The 23,518-nt window shown below is 40.6% G+C and overlaps 1 protein-coding gene across 5 annotated transcripts in view; it reads right to left on the bottom strand.

Annotated features, from left to right (window-relative positions):
* Window positions 1–23,518, bottom strand: part of arhgef10la (Rho guanine nucleotide exchange factor (GEF) 10-like a) — a 115,916-nt gene that overhangs the window by 67,207 nt on the left and 25,191 nt on the right. For 3 of the 5 annotated variants that reach the window (XM_026167150.1, XM_026167153.1, XM_026167154.1), the window contains 14 exons: window positions 22,178–22,338; window positions 20,157–20,234; window positions 19,933–20,063; window positions 18,622–18,717; window positions 17,772–17,880; window positions 16,583–16,683; window positions 16,109–16,186; window positions 13,802–13,981; window positions 12,563–12,679; window positions 7,781–7,873; window positions 6,851–7,021; window positions 4,719–4,864; window positions 3,637–3,809; window positions 694–809 (listed from right to left, as the gene is read on the bottom strand). In XM_026167150.1, coding sequence (XP_026022935.1) covers window positions 694–809; window positions 3,637–3,809; window positions 4,719–4,864; window positions 6,851–7,021; window positions 7,781–7,873; window positions 12,563–12,679; window positions 13,802–13,981; window positions 16,109–16,186; window positions 16,583–16,683; window positions 17,772–17,880; window positions 18,622–18,717; window positions 19,933–20,063; window positions 20,157–20,234; window positions 22,178–22,338 — 1,750 coding nt within the window. The remainder of the gene's footprint in view (window positions 1–693; window positions 810–3,636; window positions 3,810–4,718; window positions 4,865–6,850; window positions 7,022–7,780; window positions 7,874–12,562; window positions 12,680–13,801; window positions 13,982–16,108; window positions 16,187–16,582; window positions 16,684–17,771; window positions 17,881–18,621; window positions 18,718–19,932; window positions 20,064–20,156; window positions 20,235–22,177; window positions 22,339–23,518) is intronic. The other 2 variants (XM_026167151.1, XM_026167152.1) reach the window with 2 other exon arrangements.

Raw genomic sequence — 23,518 nt, forward strand, 5'->3', positions numbered from 1 at the left:
CTCCTTTAATATATGAGAGGTGCATCTCATTCTCACAGTTGTGCTACTATTGATAATTAGACGAATTTGAAACCAGTGATCCGAGAAGCATATTATACATCTCATTGTTCATACTTAAAACATCTTGAAGCCTTTTGCAATATCTTTTACAGGAACAGAAACAGACTCCCCAAACGGTCTTTTCACTATCCAAATGTGATCACTGAGTTTACACTGAGTTCAGAGATTTAATTTAACTGAGCATACTTCATTGTTGTCTTTGCTACCTCTGTGAATCTTCAGTGTGTTCTCAAGGCTTAGAAGGTATTGTCAGTTTACAGAACACATTCCATACTTCAACCATTTCCATTCCATGCCTTGAGATAACGCATTTATGAATAATTTGTGATGCTGAAAGCGGTTTCTGAGAGGAGAACAGCATGCCTCAAGGTCAGTGCAAATTTTTTTCTTCTTTTTCTATAGTTGACAATTAAGTTCTCTAAGCAAACTCTGAGAGATTTAGCCTTTGCAGCCATATGACAAACGACACACTGTGACTTTTGTGGTTTGGCCCGTAGAGTCAGCTGGACTGACAAAGCCAATGTCCAGTGCCTTGTCTTTCAGCTAATTTTGCTGTACTACAAATGTTCTGGGATACACACTTCCCTGTGAGACACTCCGGGAACAGCAAAAGTCGCATAAAGAGACAAGTACCTGATATGTCCCTTCCAATGTACCCACGAGCAGAGTGACCTCTTCCACAACAGAAAGGTCATGTTGTAGCTCTTGTAGCTCCTGGTAAAGCCGTGGAGGGCCTAGGATTGCTCTACCTAAGAGACAACACACAAAGTTGGAGAGTTTATGAAATGACCACCTCTACTGTTATTTAAAGAATAAGACGTTGTTCAACAACTGCTAGTAATGAGGGAATATATTACATATGTTACTGTTACAAAAATAAATGTGGATAATAATGAAGAGACTTTTCAGGTTTGAGAAGCTGTAACAAGTGGACAGTTTACAGCAGCAGTCCCCAACCTCCGGGCCTCGGACCGGTACCGGTATCACTCGTTAATTGAGTGATAAAAAATAAATTGATTCAATCCCACTTCAGTTTATATTATAAATGTACTCAGTTTATGGACCAACTGGCCAGATTAGGTTTTAAAAGAATTTTATATATTTAAGCAAAAGCTTCAAGGTCACAGTGTTCAAAAACTGTAAAGAACATGGTGACGTTGTTCCTTAGAACTCATGGAAGTGCTGAAAGAAAAGTTGCTTTTGTTGAAACTCCAGTGGCACTAATAAAAGAGCTTCGATGTGCAGATGGATCGATCTTAATTATTTGTTGAACTACAGAGAGTGAATTTATGAGTAAAAAAAAAAATTAGATGGAGAAACTGTTACTTGGAGCCATGATGCCCTTTTACTGGCCAAAAGGAATGCAGGTGTCTCATTAGACGCAAAATTCAGCATCGATTTGAGCTCCGCTTCCTTCAAAGTCTCTCTCTCCTACTGCCAGGAATCAATAGTTGCGTCTCCTCCTGTCTGCCATCCTCAGTCCTAGCTCCCCTGGCCCACATCTCCCAAGCAGCAGGCACTATGAGAACCACCTAATTAAATTCTGCAGGTAGCTTTTGCTCCAGAGCTGTCCTGCACTGTCATCACTACCACACAATAAAGTAGCAGAAGAGCAGAGCTGGTGGGCAGGCTTGGTGAGGCATGCATGTCCAATGGGACCTGCAGCTTTCTGTGTATTCACGTGCATACGTGAAATTAGGGTATAGCCAAAATAGGGAAGGGAGAGAGACAGAGAGAGATAGCCTGGTATTGTTCATCTAAAAAGCTCCATTGCAGCTTTTGGGGTTTAATGGATCTTTGACACAGAGAGACAGTGACATCTGTCATCTGTGGAAGGAAATCAATAGGTGAGACATCTGAATACAAAGAGGTGGGCCAGCGAGCCGCAAAAACAACGTTTTTCTTTTCTCCCCGAGGAGACTGCCGGGAACCCTGTGCAGGTTTGTCGAGTCCTCGCGGGCTTGCTGTTGGCTATGGCCAGAGAGGTGAATGTGCTGAGTTGTAATCCAGCGTAATCCAGTTGGTGAGGCACGATATGGTTTATACACTCAGACACGGCTATCCACACGAGCCGCCAGGCATATAACTCACTGGTGTGGAAGGCTTGAGCCCAGAGGGGTCCATCCTTGCACTCAGCTGCTGTACCGGTAATGTTAGCTGGTAGCTTTAGAGACAATGCAGATTCACACCTGCACCAAAATCCTTGTCTGACTCCCAGCCAAAGCCCACTGTTACACTTCTGACAAAAAAAAAATAGCTTTTCTGGGAGTGGGTCAAAAGGGAAGCAGCAATAAAAAGGGCAAAACGAGGTAAGACAGCATGAGAGTAAACAAATGGCACAATTGGCTTTTCAGGAAATAAAAAAAACAACCCATAAACATTGTCAGGTCTTCTGTGTATTAGTAAAAAGAAGTAGAGAGACAACACGATAGAGACACAGGCAGATTCATTGGGTAGAGTAAAAAAGACTGGCCTGCATGTCCCTGAAGGCCAGCTTTCTTCAATAAAGAAGGGTACTGGGGCCTGCAGAAGATGAAAAATGACTCCATTTTGAGCCATGCTGAGCGAGAGAAGGATTTAGACTAGACACCCGAAACCTGAATGACATCACAGGGGACTCTAAATAGATGGGACAGCCAGTCAGAATGAAAATTTGGGAAACAGCCCCCAGATGTTCAGAGAGGTTTCTGGATAGACATGATTATGATTACCACACTGTGTCGAAATGGCAAAAAAAGAGAACAGAGAATGTTAGAATCAGTATCCAGCACCTCTCAGGGGCATAACATTTGCAGAGTTGTACACAGGTAAGGAAGACAGACAGGTGGGTGAGAGCTAACCCTAAACGATCCCAAAACCTTGCAGCAATGTAGTGAGTATACAACCACAGACTACCTGAACAACTGCAAAAACTAAATCCTCTGAGAATCTAAACCAACTCTCAAAACACTAGCAGCTCACCGAGTGTGACACGGAGAGCTCTGAAGAAGGCGCCATTAATATTTAAGTCATGGAGCTGCAACTTTAAAAAGTGTGTAGCATTACATCCTGATAAGGCTTTGTATCTCCCTTTTCCCATGGCACATTTATCAGGGATCTCGTCAAGCTCTGTATACACCAGAGTTTTGTGAGGGGTGGTGGGAGAACTAGTGTTTCAACCACAGATTCCTATCTACAGCTACTGGCTCTCTAATTGGGCCTGGAAAGGGAGGGAATAATCTCTGCAGATTGATGACTCCACTCTAGATGTGTTTGTGGTCTATCAGAGAGTGAAATGAGACTGCGAGGATGATGCAGCAGGGGGCTCACTAGCCCCACATCGCTCTCCAAGATAAAACACCCCAGGCAGATGAGAACAAGTGACCATCATCACTATCCTCCTCACAAACACATCCTCAATCAGAGTGACAAGCAGCGCGGACGCATCTCCTCCCCTCCATGCGATGCTTCAGAACAGAAACAGATTAGGCTTGCTGAGTCGGAAGCAAGGGCTGGGGCTAACAGTCAGTCCCAGTGATGAGATTAACAAAATAAATGAGAAAAGACAGTTTGGCGTGTTCGCATTCTTGTTTTTACCTGACGTGAAGGTACCACTTGGCCTCTTAGCCCCACTCTGCTGGAACAAGGTGTCTTTGCTTTGAGAGCCCTCCTGCCCAACTTCTACTACTTGCACCTGTAGTAGGGGGGCGCTCCACTTAATGGTGTACTTGGGGCCAACAGGGACTAGGCTGCTGATATCTGGAGGCCCTCTGTTAGAGACGGAGAGAGAAAAAAAGGAGGGATGTAATTAAAAGGAAAACAACTCAAGAGAAAACCTCGCTCTAGCCAAATGCTCCCGCTAAAAGCACTACACCAAACACTCGATGGAACGAGATGCTCTGCGAAATGTTACAAAGGTGGTTGGTAGTGGGAATTAGAATTTTTATGATCACCCATGTTCCTCACCAAAATTGTACCCCTGGCTGTGAGGAGGAGTTCATTGCTATTCATGTATTCCTGTAATCACGCAGACAATCAACATTGTGATCGGTTTGTCAAGTTCCTGGAGGGCAGACAAAGTCAACTTCGGGACACTCGAGTTGAATGAGACGAAGAGTGATAATTGCTTTGAAGGCTGAACAAGAAGGCTTTAAGCGACATCTTTGACAGGGGCTTTGCAAAATATACAAAATCCCTTTCCTGTTTACTTCTCTCAAGAAAGAGAGGGACAGACAGAAAGAGACAGGGAAGAGTGAGAGAAATGCAGAAAGAGAGTGAGCGAGAGAGATGTGATCAATGGTGCTGTCACATAAGATAAATTGGACAGAAACCAAAAAATGTTTTATGTCAGTAATCTAGAAGTCCTGAAGCTGTAGTTAGGTATTCTACCATTTGTTTAAAGCTGATAAAGCTGCTGCAATTCCAGATAGTGCTCAAAACCCCTAGCAGCTATTTCTCTTTACTATGCAGTTTGCCAAAATATCTTTGCGAAACCTAGGGCACAACATTAGAGCCTTTTGCCACCTAATAGCAATTTCTTCTAACCGTGCAGCGTACCACACTGTCTTTTCGCAACTTGCACACAACTTCATGCTAGAACTACACATTAGGAACGCATTAGCAAAGTGTTCTAGGATGCAAGGGCATTTAGCTCAATTTGCTCTACAAGAGGGACTTACTTGACATTTATGTTGGCACAGATGAGTACATCATCAAAGAGGAAGACCTTTCTCTCCTTCGACTTCAGGACTTGTCCCCGCTCACCATACACAGTCTCAATAAGCGTCTCACAAAGGACGAGTGACCCCTGCTCCGAGTTCAGTTGCTAAAAGGGACACAGCAATCAGATCAGAGGCACAGAAGACAGTATCACAAAGGGCCAGTCCTCTGGAGTTCAGTGCCTGGAGGACGCACAAGTCAGGCTTGGAGGAACAGATGTCTCATCAGGGATTAGCAACACACTCATCCTTCCCAAGGTCGTTTAATGTGTGTGTCCTGAATGTATACGCAAATACATCTAAAGCACGTTTATTCTACAGACTTAGTTAAAGTAAGCCCACGCATGCCCTTCTGCCTATCTCTGCTTTTCATACTATTCTTAAGTAATGAGAGAGGATCATAAAGCCAACCTTCAGTTTAATTTGAGGGCAAGAAAGGTTTGCCCGGATTTTTTTCGCCCAATGCTTCAGAAATATGCTTACAATTATTCCTTGTCCTGTTGCCTATACTATGCTCTCCACCATCCCACTAACACAGAATCCAAACTGGCTTAGCTTATGAACACTTGGACATGCAATCCTTTCCACCACAACAGGGCAACTACACGGGTATACAAATGCATTAGCTGTTGCGTGCACCCCTTTAACACGAACACCCACACAGAGACACAGTTAAAGAATCCAATAACAGATGGAATTTATGCTACACTATGTTGGCACATGCTTTCCTTTTCAGTCATCCATATGTTTGTCTAAGAGAAATGGCAAAGGAAAGCTTTTTATCACTTTGGTCCAGCTTCTTTTATGACTGGCTAAATCAATACTTTTATTTTATGCACACTGCACCAAAATAAGCTAGACTCATCACAATTAAAAGAATACCACTGTAGTGCAAGCACCAGGTTAAGTTCAAAGATGAAGCTCACATCCTGATACATTGATGTTTGTGCTCGCTAAAAGGCACGAATTTGAGCAAATAATGAAACTCTCTGCTGCGTTCATTCTACAACCTGCAGTGCAACAACGCAGCTGACCACATTTCAGAAAACAGAATGTCCTATCTACAAGAAGTAGCTGATTTTGGCTCAGATAGCTCACAGAATGACTCATTAGTCTGACTTGGACTGCTATTTGATGGGCACAAAACCATACAGCTCCTTCGAGATGTGGGCTCTTATGAGAATACATTCTTAAAGTCTTCAAGCATCAATAGACACACACGGCAGTGCACTGTGCATGTGCGCTCATGTGAGTGCATTTGTGTATGTGCGTGTATGAAACTCTCTCGCATGGTTATCTGTCCTGTTCTGGTGACTTAGATACTTTGAGACAAAGAATGAATATTTCATTGGATAGTTATGGGGGCAATAGAGGCGAGTGTTTCCTATTGGAATTCTGCAGTGTCACCGCAGCAAATGGAATTCTGTGTGAGTGGAGGAGATTGGCCGAATCAGCTCATCTCGGAGTCCTGGAAAGCAGGGGCTGATAGAGAGAAGTAAAAAGGGGAGGGTGAAAAAGTGAAGAAGACAGAGAAAAAAGCAGTCACACTAGAGAAAGAGAAGAAGAGTATATAAGCTGAGTGAGAAGGTAAGCAAGAGAGTAAGCAATGGAGTGCAAGAGGGGAATAGAGAGGAGGTAAAGAGGAGAGAGAGGGAGAAAGGAAGAGGGAGAGCGACAGGGTGAAAGAGATAGCTCTCTTACAGTTTCCAATTAAATGTCTCATTTACCCCCTAATTCTTCTTATTCAGAGCAGCATTTGTTCAGATTCGCAGCAGCAGGACTGTAATTTCAGAGTGGTAATGGAGAAGCAACGCCTCTGCCACTGCATTTGGTACTGTTTTGGGATGATAATGGGCATCGTTTCTATGAGGTAATTTCTCTAAATAAAAATGCCTCCCTAGATTAATGTTTGGGAAAGTGATATAAGTGATTGCTTTATACTAGTTTAATTTTCAGGTGTTTGGCTCACAGTGATAACAACACGTGGAGTTAGAGGGCTCAGTGGACTGGTTCACAGCTGATTTGATTGGGGCATATGTACGTGTGTGCAAATGTAGATATGTTTATGCGGGAGTGCATGCGTATCCAGTCACCTTACTGAGCAAGCGATCACTAACGCTGCGGGCTAGCTGCTGAGTCTCTGCAATCTGGTCGGCTACTCGTTTCTGTTCATTCAGCTTCTCGGCCAGCACCTCTAGCTCTGTGAGAGCAAGCTGCAGGGGCAGGCGATCCACATGTCCTTTTGGCGTATTCTTAAGCATGTCCTAAAAAAGGTCACAAAAAAGTTTTAAGTAAAGGTATAACTTGTTAGAATTATAAGCCGTTCAGTGTTTTTACCTTTATCCTAAAATACAATGAATTAATGTGGCCTGAAGGATCAAATGCTCACTGTATGTTTATCACACTGATCTTCCAGTGTTAGCTCTATAAAGCACACAATCAACAAAACAGATTTAAAACCCCCAGATGTCTGTTAACATGCTTGTGCTGTGCCTTCCATCTGCATCTATGACCCAGTGAAAAGTCAAATGTTTTCTTGATATGCATCTCAGCTGCACCTTCAGGTCTACTTCCCTGTAATGTATGATTTAATGCATACACTTCTTCTTTAGAGTACTGAGTTTAGGCTGGAAGAAAATGCCTGATTCACATTCATAACTTATCTTTGGAATTCATGGATAATCAATGCCTACTGAGGGATGAAATGAGCTACTGCAGATCCAGCAAGTCAAGCTCAAATCCAAATCTTTGCTCAAAATGGAAAATGGAAGCTAGGACATAAAGACAGCAATATGAAAAACTGATGTGGCTAGCTACTTTTCGTGCTTTGAAAGTATGCGAGGAAATGTACTTTGGAGTTAAAACCCATAATCCATTGCATTGCAGCTTTTCATCTTTATTAGTCTATATACTCAGCCTTTAATGTGACCAAGGTTTCTTATATTGAAAGCAAGTAAGACATAAAGAGATTGATTAAAATAAAAGAAATAAAATTACTAGGCTCTAAAAACAACACTTTATACCTGCAGGAGCAGTATGAACTGAGGGAATCGCTGAATGGGCTTAACCATCAGGCCATATAGAGTGATCCGATCAACACTTGATGCCTGCTTTTTCTGAAACCAAAAGCAAAAAGAAAACAGAGTTGTGCAGTTAGAGAAAACGTCTTTCAAAAAAGGCCATTAAGAGGAAACTATGTTATTCCGGCTTTAAAAGGATCTAGTGAGAATTCTCTTTAGACCACGTGTGGGTGTGTGAGTGGGTGAATAAGATATGAAAAACAGGGTGTATTAGTCATATGAGTGCATAAAAGGGGAGTTTCTTTGAGTGTGTTATGTCTAATGTATTTCTGTGGGTGCAGGTCAGGAAAAGATATCGTTTGGTGCAGTGTTAAGTCTATGACATGATGACACCGCCAGTGTAAAAAGACAAATCACTGGACCTATTTAATAGACTGTATGGTGGAACAGTTTGGATAAACCAAACTATAAAAAAGAAATATTGAAAAAGACCAGAAGGCGTTTTGCATCTCATTTTTTATGTTTAGGAACTAAAACATAAACTGTTTTGCTGATCATTATTGACTTTAGTTTGGACTGCTATTTGAAATAGGATAGGTTGTCAGTTACGGACAACAGGCATGTCTGTGCTGAGGGGGAATTGGATTTGGCCAAACATCCCTTTGAGCCCATCGAGTATGGTTCTGGTGGAGCATTAATGCTGGTGGGAGTCATTGGTGTATGACATTTTATGTTGTGTGTAATGCACCCTAGATTAGATGTAATTATGTGCTAGTGGTCCCTGTTAGTAGAATCATGGGACAAGAAAACTGACTGATTTTCTTCAACAGTGATTTAAACCAGTTAACAAGTGAAACGAGAGTATTTTGTCCATGTTCACTTTCAAAAGTCCATAATTTAATGTAATTTGAATATTATACAAATAATATACGAATGCTACTCCCGTGCCACTCGCTGGAAATGAGCTTCCATCCTCAAATGAAAGAAGAAATTCATGAAAAAAGCTGACGACTACCTCCACTATTAGCTCATCATATTTTCTCACATATCTCCTTTATGATCCCATACTGGCTATCATGAAAATGCATCAGCAAGAATTAAGAAAACACAGTCTTTCATAGAAAACAACACCTCTGTGCTACTGGTTTTTTATTCATTACATGTCATAATTCCATTAGTTTTTGATCATGCAGTGTTATCAAAGACCAGTGTTTCTTAATGATGGCAAAAGATTTGAACTTGTTTCTTGTTCATCAGTTGTGGCTCAATAGTGTTCCTTGTAAATGGGCTTTAAGACGAGACATCTTGTATAAAGAAAATACTAACACAGAAGACAAGTTACACACAATCATTTGACAAAGACAAGTTGGCAGTAGTCTGCAACCACCCTCCTATTCAAACACAATTGCAAGTACAAGGCAGTGATCTCTAAGATCGTATCTACCTGATCTAATGTTCACACACTGACAAACACAACTTTTTTAAGGTAACTTAACAAACCAAAGGTGACCCCTGAGTGGAAGAATTTCAAATGATCAGATTAAAATCTTTTTCACCACATCTGGCCAAGGCAAGACGTCATTGGAGATGGGCTCTTTCCTGCTTGGTGCACTAAAATGTTTGAGTGGTGTCAGGCAGTTGAAGGTGAGAGCAGTTTTAAAAAGAACGTCTCTATTTCCCTTTTGGAGGGCAGTCATGTACAGTCAAATCTGTCTAACACAGATGGCCTATAAAACCATAATACTGTCTCAGATAATCTGAATGCCGTAGACGTTCACCTGACTCCTCATTCAGGACATGATCTGAATACTCTCACTTAATAGAGAGGTCGTGGGAAACACCAAGTGAGGCAGAGTAGGACTCCTCGTTCCACACTAATAAGAAGTGTCCAGAAAAACCCTGGAGTTGCTTCTTAATATATGAGGAACTAAAAGGTATCTCCATTAAGAGAGTTAGAAAGACGGGGGGGGGGGGGGGTTAACTGTTTTAACCATGTAACATCAACATCAGCTCCCACCAGAGATAAAAGTGGGCCAAAATGATTGGGAACTAGGTGTTAAAGCACCTGCAATTAATGAGTAATTAAATCTGATAGGCAGTTTAATACATAATATTAATCGGGTTAATTTTTTATGAGCTGCAGCCTGGTGATGCTTCCAGCTGATGCAAAACAGATACTCAATCAACAAATCAGAAAGTAATGTTACCCCATGGTGCTGCCGGCAATCTCAACACATCCTCGTTTTTCTTCCCATGTCTGTCACGTGCGCTCGCATGCAGATGGCATTAAAGTTGCAACAGTTCCCCATACAGCCTTTAAAAATGCTCATCAAATATCACCAAACACATAAACTGTTTCTGTGCAGTTTGACTCAGAATCAGTCTGCTAGCTAAAGGCACAGTTGCTGTATTTTCCAGATAAGAGAAGAAATGTTAATGTGTGAGAAGGCTATTCTCACAGATGGAAAAAGATCAAGTTTATGCTTTAAGTTTAATCACAATATCCCCAATTCTCTGTCAATGGATTTATCCCATTATTCCATATTATGAAATGTCATTTACAACAAACTGGATTCCTTTGATTTAGATTTTTGTTCCTGGACAGTAAATAGACTGCAATGGCCACGGTTATTGTCAGGTTAGGTTACAGTTAACTGAAGAGATATTACAAGAGACATACGTGACACTAAACCAGTGCTAAATCAGAATCAATGAGGGATTCCAGTATGGTGGTCGAAATGCAAAAAGAAAACGCTTTTTTAAATCCTATCTGGAGACACAGTCAGCAGACTTTTTAAGGATTTATTTATCAGATTTTATTAATCATTCTATGCATTTTTTTTTTAAACGAGAGCAAATTTTATGCAGCGCTTGTTTCCAAATGGTTGTTGTTGTTTGTTAACAGTTATCAATTTCAATGAATTTTAAGTAGGTAATGCTCACTGGTGTTATTTGCTGTTGAAGTTCACCTTTACACTGGCTTTTTACCAGGTAGAGGTTTAAAACACAAAAAGCAGTAAACTTCAAAGCACCACCAGCACAGGTCTGCTGAACACAGCCAATAATCAAAGACTGTGCCAAAGAAAACAAATTAACTGGAGCTCAAAGTACAAATTGCTTTGTGGCCTATTTCTAATTTAGTCATTTAACCACTGCACTGCTGTGCCAAAAATTGGGATTCCTCCACCTATTTTAACTTCTGATTACCACATCAAGGTTCTTAAAATGAGATCCAAAGCAAAAAAAAAAAAGTTCAAAGTGGTATCCAAGGAGAAAACATCTGTTTCTGTGATGACATCTAGAAAATAAATTGTACTTTGTGACAGCCACAATGTAGGATGATGCAACAAAGCCCCATTTTGTCATTCAAACCACTGTCTGCAAAGTATCTGTTGCTGTGTCAGAGCTACGAAGCAGGCGAGGAAGAGGCAAAAAGCACATAGCAGATCGGCACATGTATGATCAATCAATCAAATTATTTTATTTTAAAGCAAGCACCTGCCAATGTCACCAGAAATATAACCACTTTTACCTTGCTGCCTAAAGCTGTGTTTGCAACCTAAACATCAAACAGCAAGATGCCTCAGCATTTACCGACATGACGTAAATGATTGAACTTTCCCCCATGTTAATTTTATTTTGGGGGAAAGTATTTTATTTTTTCACATTAGAAATTGACATCAATTTCTAATGTGAAAAAAGGGGAATAGGGCAAGACTGGATTGGACCTATCAAGTGCACACTTCCCTCCACAGCTGCCATGAACTACATTAGGCCAGTGACATCTCCAGCAGGGTTAATAACAAGTCTTGCCATCCAAGAACAAGCTCACTTCACATTTGCTCTACTAACGGAACTTGCGATCTGGATTAAGCTACACTTTAATGCGGGTAAGTACAAAATGTCTAACAGTACCATTAGTGCAAAGTTGAATCAACGAGGAGTACTTACAGTCATAGTGTTTCTGAGATTTTATGTATTGTCTGATTTAACCCTATATGTAAATCACTATCAACTGATGTGTACTGAACTCACTAAGTTGCACATCTACAACTATAGCTGTCATTTTGCTGTCACAGTGAAATAACATGATAATGTCACTGCTGCTGCAATATTTGAAAAAGAACCCATTAAAACCTTCATGAGTTCAGTGTTTTTTCTTCTTTATGTCCATGTAATTTGTAATTTTGTTTGTCATCCCATTGGCAGTAAGAGGTGCAACATGCAGTGGGAGAGAAAGAGGAACCTTTCAAGAGAAAGAACAGGACACATTTTATCTGGAGTAACATGCAAGCCTGTCAGCCGGGTGATATGGTTCTGTAAATCAGCATTACAGCTCAATGATCTGGGTCATACTCATGCGTAAATGCTGGGAGCAGAGGGAATTGTTAAATCATTTCATGGCATCCTCCATACACTGTGGTACTTTATTTCCTATCCGTGAGCCCATGATTTCTAATTAATGCCTGAAACATTAAGTAAACAGCAGAGCCTTTAAATCGCACACACGCATACACACTAAATCAGACCATAATTTAATACAATCAATGAGCTGAATCCCAATTTTGTGTAAATAACCACATTTTTATGAACTTAACTATTTGTATGTTTGAAAAAGCGAAAATGTATGATTTAATTATATGGCTCAATGAGATTTGGGGATTTGCTAGATTCAGCGTTTGCTAAACACTAAAAGGGGGAAAAAAATAGGAGCTAAAACACAAATGATTCATATTAATCTGTCAATAAGACAAATATGCACACTATACTCTGGTCGGAGCTCACCTTTAGGAAGTCCAGAAAAGCTGGTTTGGACATGCACGCCTTTTTAATGAGCGCCATGGCATTAGTGAAGTTGTTCACATAGTCACTGTATACATCCAGCACCATGGACTTGGAAAACTGTAGAAACAGAAAGCACAAACAGAAAGCATCATTTTCTGAATCGGAGGCAACAGCTAGACAAGCAGAGGCTCTACCGTGTTTTGGTTTTTATAGCAGAATCCACTGTCCTGTAATTTCCTCTAATATCTCAAATGACTAACCATCCATTTTGCAGGACGACCTGCAACCTTTAATTTTAATGTAAAGAGAAGCCAGGAAATGGATGTTTAAGTATAGTGCTCTAAAATGGTTTGTTTACCATTCCAGTTACTGAAAAACACCCTTCACGAGCCATTTGAGAAGTTGGGCAAAGAGGAATGAGCCGGCAGAGCAAGCGAGTGTGTGTGCATGCATGTGTCTGTGGGGGAAGGGGGTGTGTCCGTTTTGTGTCATTTATTCTCTATCCTCAATTAAACCCACACCAGGCAGCTGATAGTGGCAGTATGAGGTGTAGTGGGGAATTGGCAAATTGCATGAAGGATTTAACCCTCTTTGCTCACACTGCCCCTCAGGATACTGCCTTTCAGATATTACAACAAGCCCTGCAGGTACAGGTACATTACCACATGAAAAAGACCTGCTCAGTGAGGAGTACGCAGTCCCAGTACTCTTGTTTCCAATGTGTCCTCATTTGGTGGTAGGCATTATGATATCAATGGAATAGCACTATAATGGCCAGCAGTGCAGGGAGTCAAATCAGCCCCTCTGATAGGCAAATAATGAGCCAACCTTATGGGTGAGCACATGGCTGAGACTCACATAGGAAAGCTCTTCCTGAACACTACTATTCTAGCGCCAGAAGTTGTAAGCACACATCTCAGAGAGCAGTGGATGCATCGAGGATATTCATCACAACTGTAATTGATTTCATGTTTGGAGTAAACTATGCCTGTTTGCTCAATCTAAAACCTGTAGCTCATTATAACTCTGGTAGCAAAGCCGGTGTTATAATGTTAGCCAGAAATGGTAAAAACAATATGAGTGCCTCTAGACACAATGCAAGACTTCGATTGCATTTTAGAAACAAACAAAGAATGCACGTAAACACACAAACGTGTATAAGACAGCAAATTATCCTCCGGTTTCATTTCTATTTGCCCCACGCACACACCATAAACATGCACATGCACGCACACTAACCGATGCAACAAATAAGTCTCCGATCTTCTCAGTACTGTCCCACTCAGCCACACGTGATGCCAGTGCAATCTGAAACATGGAGTGGCACTGGGTGATCTCCCTGATTCGGTAAAATATAGGCCGGATTTTCCGTGGGCTCAGGATGCGCGGATCAGCTTCCATCAGTGGTCGGTGGTACTCCTGGGGAGATTGTGACAGAAAATTGTGTTTTCATTTTTCTGTATATCAATATACAGTATGTGGGTGGGAGGTTAGGTTCTTAAGAGAGACCAGCAATCCACTCTCTTAAGCACTTCTCTTGTCAGAAGCATAAACAGACATAAACTGCAGGGTAACTGACGCATTTCTTGTGAATCAGGGAGAGAAAGAAAATTCAGTTATTCTGCCTGGAAGCCCAGTAATTCAAGGATTGTAAAATAGCATTTGCCACTAACAAACATGTTCAGAACTCAATGTGACCTGTAATCACAAAAGCCAGAATAATAATGACAAAAAAGAGCTCCCAGCAGTTATAGATTAAAAAAAACAACATGGCGAAAAGAGGCTTAATTCTTCAGTCAGCACTGATGGGTATATTGGCCTATACAGCGTACAGAAATGCCTTGATGCTCTGTGGGTGATAATTAACTTCCTTGAACCTGTTATTGCTGAAGTATAGATATAATGTGTAAGCTGTAAGTTAAAGATAAAAATGTTATTTAACAGAAAATAAAATCAAATGCTGTAACCATGTTGATCATTTTTTCCTCGTACACCATAGATGGTATATAAAAGATGCCCGTATTCACAGTGATCTCTGCTAGGTATAGTTGTTTGAACTGATGATCTTGGAATCTGTGGCTGTTTAGAAATGGCCAACTTGTGTAAATCTATAATTCTCCTTCTAAGGTCTTTGCTGTGTTCCTTAAATTGAGAAGCTAACAGACCTTGGCCTTGTCAAGTAAAAGACATGGAACCTTCAGCACTATTAATCGAAGGATTTAAGCGAGTACACATATATATTTGAAGCCAGACTTTTGACCCTGTATAGATTACAGAAAATCCAAAATAAATTCAAACTTGTGCAACCAAGTCATTAAAGATGTATGCTATATAAAAATTCCACTCTGAAAAAAAGAACAGTTCAAAGAAATCATTAAAAGCCCGAAATTGCCATGACGTTATTGCCTATGACGAGCGTATGTAAACTTCTGACCACAGCTGTATGTCTGCTAGAGTTGAGGCACTGTCAGACTGAAGATGGAAACAGAGTGTATTGAGTTGACAGATCTATCTGAAGGAAGAACCCATTAAATTTGGGAAAGAGTCCATTAAATTTTTAAAGTGTGTCCATTATGCTTTTCTGTATTTCCTGTCATATATACACTTGTTACATGCTGGGTGCAACTCTTATTACAGCTGACAAAGTTTAAAATAATGAGCTAGTGTATATGCAAGTAATTGTTATGAACCAAAAACTCGTGCCAAGCTCTAAATGGCTGGATACCAACATTTTTCTTCTACTCTTGGATGTGTATGATGTCAAAGAGGGTCTAAGAGAGGAAATATGGAGCTGGAAATGAGCATTATAACTCAGTGCTAATACTGGAGATAGGGCATTGGCATTGGCATTGGAAAAGGATTTGCTTTCCAAGAGCCCTTCTAGTTGTTTTGCAAGTCTTGTCTGTGCATATCCACCAAACTGATAATTAACATTAAAAAATTTGCTAGGCAACTCAGTATAACTGCAAAGTAGTTTTTCTATGTTATAATACAGAATGTAGTTCTAATAATGGATTTACAATTCTGTATCTAATTGTGGTAGGTATAGATTCTTATTTTCATATGTTTGAAGATACTATTTTTGTATTTATCAGGACTCTCTGACTAAGAAAAGAGAAATTTCAAATGAGCTAATCCAACCTATGTATAATAAGCAATCATGTCACTCAAGAACAAAGGTAGCCCATTCTATCTTTACAATGAAGGATTTTGCTGTGAAGCCACTGATCACTGTTTATTCAATTTCAGTAGGTGCGCCTCTTATTTTTCACCGATTAGGAGATAACAACTCTTTTTCCCTCCAAAAAGGAAGATTAAGGACGAGAAGCTCCACCCCCTTCTATGCAACCACAACTCTGCCTCTCTCCCGCGGCAGCGGTACAACATCACAAAAATGAGGATGGGTATTTTATCAGGATTATTTACACTGAGACACCTCGATAATTTGATTGATACCGCCGCTTCTCTTTTCAGTGTAATTCATAACAGTTAAATTTTGATGATATTGCATGTGGCAGAAGAGGACAACTGGACTAAACAGCTTACCTGCAAGATTCTCCTGAGAGATTCCAGGTAGCTGCGCTCACTCTGAATGATGGAGCCAAGGATATGGCGCCTGACAACCTGCGCACACAACAGACCAGTCAGGAGATCTAGCGCAAAGAAGATATGATTGGGCAGAAGTATGTGTATGCTTTCAGTTAAGCATGGCACAGTTTGATGGATTGAACTATGATAATATGTTTGTCACAGGAGGAAAACACTGAAAGACAGGAAGGTTTGTTTGAACAAGGTTTGCAGCAGACTGCATGAATCACTGGATTTGTTTGACATGAAAGCAACTATTGTACCAGATACAAAACGCAACGCTTTTCGAAAGAGGATGAAAAGTATAGAGTGTGAGGTAAATACTGCGGAAACAATAAATACAATTAACAGCCTCAACTGGAAACACAATAACCATAAAGATGTGACGTTTAGAACATGCACAAGCTTGTGACAAAAAGCCCTCTGATGTACCTGGTGGCTGGTCAGCCCCTCTGGCATCGGGCTCAGCTGTGGGGGAGGATGCTTCACTTCTGACACAGCCACATCCAGATATCCTGCATCATCCTCCTCTTCTGTAGATGTTGAGAAATGGGGGGGAGAAAAGAGAATAACACAAAATGGTTAAAGAGTGCGTATGTGACAGAGATTGAGGCAGGGAGAGCGAGAATAACAAAAATGCAGCCCTCACATCTCACTGCAGTTGGAGAAAAACGGCGACACACTAAGTTTATTACCTCTAAAATATGAAGAGACTTCTGTACTCTCTGAAAAGGGAGCGCAATGGAGAAAGAAGTGAGAGAGTGAAAGCGGGCGAGGCAGAGAGGCCTTTAGAAAAACGAAAAAAAAAAAAAATCTAACAATACTGTATTTCTGTAGGAGTAAAGGAGGCACAAAGGAGTGTGACTGCAAAGACACAACCCAAAACATTCTCATCTGTGCATTGGCACAAAGACATTCGACAGTCTCAAAAATCCCTACTTCACCACTAACCATAAAGACATAAATACCAGAAGCTTCCAAAATTCCAATTAAAGACTTTGGAACGATGACAGAAGACTGGTGGAAAAGAAATACAATGCTGTGTTGATTTCCTTCAATCAATACCTAAAAATAGCAACACTGGCCTCTTTACTTCTTTGTGATGGCTTTTAAGATTTGTTGGAGGTCTGGGTTTAGTGCCTGTGGTTTATGGGGCTGCTCAGTTCTCCATTAATGGATGCTAATCCATTAAGCGAAGGTCCTTATAACGCAACATATATGAGAACGCACGAGGTGCTTCATTCTTCTGCTTTCTCCAGCATCAAAAAAAAAAAAAAAAAAAAAAAAAAAGAATAGCTCGACCACACTGTCTGTCGGAAAACTGAGGAAGTGTGTCTGTTTTATTTATTATAGTTATAATCAGTGAGATCTGTTTTTCACAGTGCTTTCATTTCTCCCTGAAGGGATTTGTATAAAGAAAAAGTAAGACTTTCTACTCTCTCTCCCTGAAACACTTCTTTGGCTTGGCTAGCTTTATATACAAGCAACTGCCTATAATTCAAAGTGTCAACTGTAAAGAGTTACAAAACCCAAACTTCATAACTTCCTAAACATAGTATAACTTCTATCCCCAAAAGCCAGTTGACCAAGATTTACAAAGTTTTAGACTTTCCTGCATTACCCAATTGATCTTTTCTCTGCAGGAAGGAAACTTTTCGCATGACGGCTATTTTGGTCCTTTCAAGCCCATCCTTCGTTCCGCTTCTTGCTGCCTTCATGAGCTGCTGAACCTAGTTAGAAAGAGCAGACAGAGACAACAAAGGAGTGTTAGCGCATGAGGAAAGTGCCATGCTGTGGCAACTTGGTAACCTACTGTGCACCTCTGGAGAGAGATGGAGAGAAGTGGCGCTCAGTAGACTCATCATGAATCTCACCATCTGCAACTCCCCGTGGGTCGCTGAACAGGCTCTAATCAGTGAGTCTATGAGCGTATCATGGGAAGATTATGGTAAGAGAGTTCCACATGAGAGCAACAGAGCTGCGTAGCTCATGGCGGGAGAATTCAGCTGACCACAAACTCCACCTTTAGTATCAGAATAGCCCTGCAACAAGACTCCACAGACCCAGAATATACCCAGAGTGCTAGTATTTTTAAACAATGCTACTTCAGGAAAGTAGGTCATTAATTGGGGGCAAGTTGCACTAGTGTTTATGGAAGCAAATAGGCTGAATATTAGTTAATAATTAATGAGTTCCACAAATATATCTTAGTATTAAACCAGGCAGGAAAAGAGAGAGTCAGAGAGAGAGACCAATAGACTGACCAGGAATCTTAAATTAAAGTCAGAGTCCACAGGAAAGTTGGGAAGGATGGTATAGCAAGCCAGTTAAGCCTTTACATCAGCTGAGCATACAAGACAGCATATTTCAGCTCAGGGTCAATCCTATTGGCAAACATCTAGCAGAGTGATTTTTAGCTCTCTAAAGACACGGTGAGATATTGCTGTGTTCACTTGCTGCTGGAGATATACCTTGATGTCATAGTTGTGTTTTCCAGACAGCCTCATGGCCAGTTCTCGTTTGGTCCTGGCACACCGTTCCCTCAGCCGACGCACTTCAGGAGTGAGCTACAGGTTTCGGACAAGGAAGGGCAGGGCATAGGTGCGGGTTGTGTTTAGCCACAAAAGGCAAAAGGGGGATGAAAGAGCAGGAAAAAGGAAATAGAAAAGGGAAATGGAGGCAAAGAGATCAAGGCAAAACAAGCAACGAAACACTGGGAATTAATCACAAGCGCAGAGTGAAAGCTGGAAGCACTGCATTGGTCAGAGGGGTTATGCTGTATCAGACTGATGGCCTTTGATTTAGAGAAGGATGGCAGGGGTTTCAGGCAGTTTAGTGAACATATTAAATAAGAAAACTCTATTGCAGGTCTCCCAGGTTTCTTCGGTAAGATGAGAATTTTAGGTATACTTGGTATAAAATTAATTGGACGAAGCTAATTAAAAAAGTATATTTTTGATCAAGGCTGTACTTGCCAAAAAGGGTTACTGGGCTCTAATGGGCCATTAATTGTCAAACCAGTGACGCTGAATCGTTCCTTTTGTTCAGTGGCCTGGGACAAGTTTGCAAAGAGACCTGTGGAGGGATTTTCACAGCACACCCTCGTGTAATTACCTGAACTCATTTTTCTCTCCCTTCACAAGCAGCATTTTGCTACCTATGGTCTCCCTCGCTTCTCAAAGCATTAATTTAACTTGAGCTTCTCTTGGATTACCATGGAGTTATATCAACACCTTCAATATGTAAAAATATGTAAAGGTAGGTGTACATCTATACATTGATAAAGATTCAACTGAGCAAAATACTTTTTTTTATTAGAGTGATTGCAATTTTTTCTTATGCCTGCAACGGTGTATGCGTGTTGAAGGCTGGTGAAGCATGAAAAGAAATGCAGCACATTGTGAATGTGAACACAGTGCCATCATGTGGAAGGACACTCTGAAGCCGAACACTGATTAACAGCATCCTTGGCAGAAAAGAGGCAAAGAGATCTGAGGCTTTTCAAAAAGAAATGCCTTGTGTTTACTTTCATCCCACAATGAAAGTATAAAGCTAGACAGCCTGGTATACATTTTTTATGTTATTTATAGTTTCCTTACAGTTCTATACATTAATAAAGACAACTGCACAGCAGAAGCACCAGATGAAATAGTCACATTGATTTTTTTTTCTATCTGCTGGAAACCAACCAAAACAACCTGGTCAGTCATGATGCCATTTACAATCTGGAGAAATGACAACTTGTGTAGAGAAGGAAACGGATGCATTCACACAGGCTCTACCTTGCTCTTTGTCGGTAGTTTGGCCTCGTTATCAGAATGCTCATCGTAGCTTTCAAACTCACTGGAGCTCCATCCGTTGCCTGCCTCTAACGCACCAGTGTCTCTCTGAACGTCTTCATAGATCATATCTGCTAAACACAAGAGCTATTACACATCAGAAGCTGCATAATGAGATCTATGAGAAAGCAAGCAAGAAAAGTGAATAGGTGTCTACAGCTCCTAACCTTCATCAGGAGAGAGGGGTTCTTCGCTTGGAACATCATCATAGATCACCTCCGAAGCCTCTGCCGTCGGGGGTTCGGCTTCAGTCACGCATAGAGTTGGCAGAGTAAAACAGGAGAGTTGAAATAAACATTGTTGTTCTGACTTGCACCTGCTTTTGTTACATCATTCTTTTATATCTCTCAAAAAAAACAGCAAACACAATCTAACAGAGCTTTACACCGACTGAATGTTTATGCTCGATCTTTTAGACTCTGGGTGTCACTTAGCTTTAGAATATTTCCACATTTATGGCATTAACAGCATTTAAACATCATCATTCACAGGGAGATCTGCCAAATATCATGTGTATCTTGTGTACTGTTGCCACAACGGCTTTGCCTACATGACATAAGATGATTGTATCAGGCTTGTTTGAGCTATTGACCCATTCTCTCTCCACGCTTGGCAGGATTTGTCATTAACTGCTTTGAGAGTGTTTCAGCCTAATTTAGCTCAGTGAGCTTTATTGATTTGGTCTTAAACTGTGATTTGTCTGCAACACTTTCCCCTAAACCCTGAACAGCAACAATCACTGTTTTCAATTAATCTGACTGAAGATGTGAATTCTATCATGGATTATTGAGTCTAAAATTTAAAATAACCTTGCAATACAAGCCAGAAGATAAACTATTCTTTTCTTTCTCTCTTTTGTCCCCCAACAAAAAAGGATTAGCTCCACAAATGTTCGTTATACCTCGCTTGGTTTCCGATGCCTGTGCATTCAAAGAGGATTCACAACAGAGAAGAAAACAACTGGAGTTGGGCTACCAGCCTGACTCCCAGCATATCGGCAAAGTGACTGGGCCTCTTGGGAACATGGCTTTTTACTTTAAATGTAGTATACCAGAAGTTCTTCCCTGTGTTTTCTTACTTTATAGTTAACTTTTCTCCACAGCAAGAAAATGACGTTTGAATAAACTCATTCTTAGTTCTTACTGCATCTAAAGGCACACTCTAATCCATATAATATCTATGATCACAAAAATATATTCTTGCTTTAAGAAAGAGAAAAAACATAATTATTCACAATGACTCTACACAACTTTGGTTCCAGCGCAGGTTAATCCACATGCAAAATACAAAGTCCGACAATTGAAGACTTTATCTGAAAATGTGGCAAGCGTGAAATAGTAATAAATTTCTCATTAGCATCAGCACAACTGTAGTCATTTTTCTTGCTTTAAGTCAGCTTGCATCTACCATTTTCTGTATTTTAATTTTAGATATCAGGAAGAAAGGTTTAATATACTTCCATTATTTGATCAATTTAACTGCATTGTACGCATTCAGACTAAAGCAGAGGCCCCTGTGTGAAAATGCATCAGAGGGGTGGGACATAAAAAACGTCATGAAGTACTGCAGGGCTCCTTTACATCTCTCGTTTCTGAGCCACCTTCAAACAGCAGCACTGCTGACTGAGTCGAAATCCGAAAGCAATTTTCCCTCATGGAAATGGTACTCTATTGATCCTCGTCCTAAATTAATTGGATTCATGTCATGTCTGGGTAGAAATCAAATCATGGCACAGAATATGTGTGTGTGTGTGAGTCAGTCTGTATTGTATCAGTATATGTTTGAAAGGGGTACATATGTGTTTATACACATGAAGGCATCTTTATGTGTGTCTGGCCTTTCAATGTAGAAATCACTGAGCCATGAGATGACCACAGATTTGTAATATGGTGTTCTTGCCACCTTTGATCAAGGTCAAGAGATGGAATGCGTGATACTAACAAAATACTGTTTACAATTCATATTGCCAGTTTCATTATGGTGTGGTCCACAGTACTGTTTACCCAATTCTGGAGGCTGTATTGGTTTTTCTATCAGATCTATCCGCAATGTGAACACTGTAATACATAGGTGGAATGAGTTGGAGTCCCAAGGCAAGCTTAGGTTTAATCTTTTTTGGTCTGAAATTGAACCCTTGATCTACAATATAAGGTGCACGGTTCACTGTCAATATAATTTAGCTTTGTACCTTCAGGGATGCCCCTCGAGCCTTGCTTGACGGTTTCTTTGCTGTGGTCTCCTGAATCGACAGAGGACACCACAGCTGATGGTGCCACAGGAAGCCCCCGGAGCTCCTCTCCTACACAAGGAACTGAAGCACTGGGCTCATCTGCTTCTGCTGCTGAGGCACTGGAAGGTACCCAAACATTAGCACAGTTAAACTAACACAGAGTTCTGTGTGCCTCATAATAAGTTAATTTCAATGGGAGGAAGGGGAGGCAGAGTGGTTGGAGGTGGGTGGGTGAGTGGGGGGTGGTCGAAAATAGTTCTTTGCTGTTCAAGCGTGCAAATGCACACTCCCTAAAGTGTGACAGAACACATCTTGCTACTGTCAAATTCATGTGACGTTTCTGAAGTAACTTCTTTCGGAAACAGGAACAGAATTCTTTTCCCAATTTGGCTAGCTGTGCAGCTTTACCTCTAACAAAGAGGATGTTTTGTTTTCCCTTTTGTCTTTGTGCTTATTTGATATTTAAGAGAAGTTTCTCCAAGACAAAAACTGATTTCAAAGAAATTGGGTTGGAAGTGATGACAGTTTTTTTTTTGCTGCATTGGGGAATTCTGGCACCGTCCAACGACCAAAGAAAAGTCTCTAACATAATTTCAGCTTGTTTTCTCATTTGTGTTTCGTTTAATCAAGCGTTTTCAAACATCAAAAGTAAAAGTCAACATAATTTTTAGCAAGCCACCAGAAACAGGAAAATTTCACAGATTTCTATCATATAAATGAACACTAAACCGTACGTGGACATTGTGTCACTATGTGTTTCGATATGCAGTTGTGAAATCAGATCAGAAACCAAGATTAAATTAAGAGGACTGCTTAGCCTCTATAACCTGTCTCATTGCTTTCTTTTTTGTGTATTTTTGAGTTGTTGGGGTTGTTTTAATGGTATTTAGAGGCTCTTTGGTCATGAACATCTTCCTACCAATGCTGAAAATATAATAAAAGCTACATATTGTAGAATTATTGTTTAAATCTTGTGACAGCAATGTTATGCCATTAAAAAAAAACAGTGATACCCTCAGTTGTAACTGGGCTATACTTTGCTGACTCAATTATTCACAAGAACTTTTGCAAAGCCCAAAGTGTGCTACTTGAGTCACTTAACTTGTCCCTGAGCACTGTCATATCATCGTCTGTCATGCCTGAGGCTGACTATAATTACTACTGGCTTTATGAATGAAAACATGCCCTGAACCAGCTATTAAAATCAGACTCTAGCACCACAGGGGGGAATCGTGTTGATACAGCTATCACAATGCTTGTGTTGATGCTGCCAGTGAGGCATTTTTCTCCCCCACATGA

Source organism: Astatotilapia calliptera, chromosome 5 (genome assembly GCF_900246225.1).
Source record: "Astatotilapia calliptera chromosome 5, fAstCal1.2, whole genome shotgun sequence".
NCBI lineage: Eukaryota > Metazoa > Chordata > Actinopteri > Cichliformes > Cichlidae > Astatotilapia > Astatotilapia calliptera.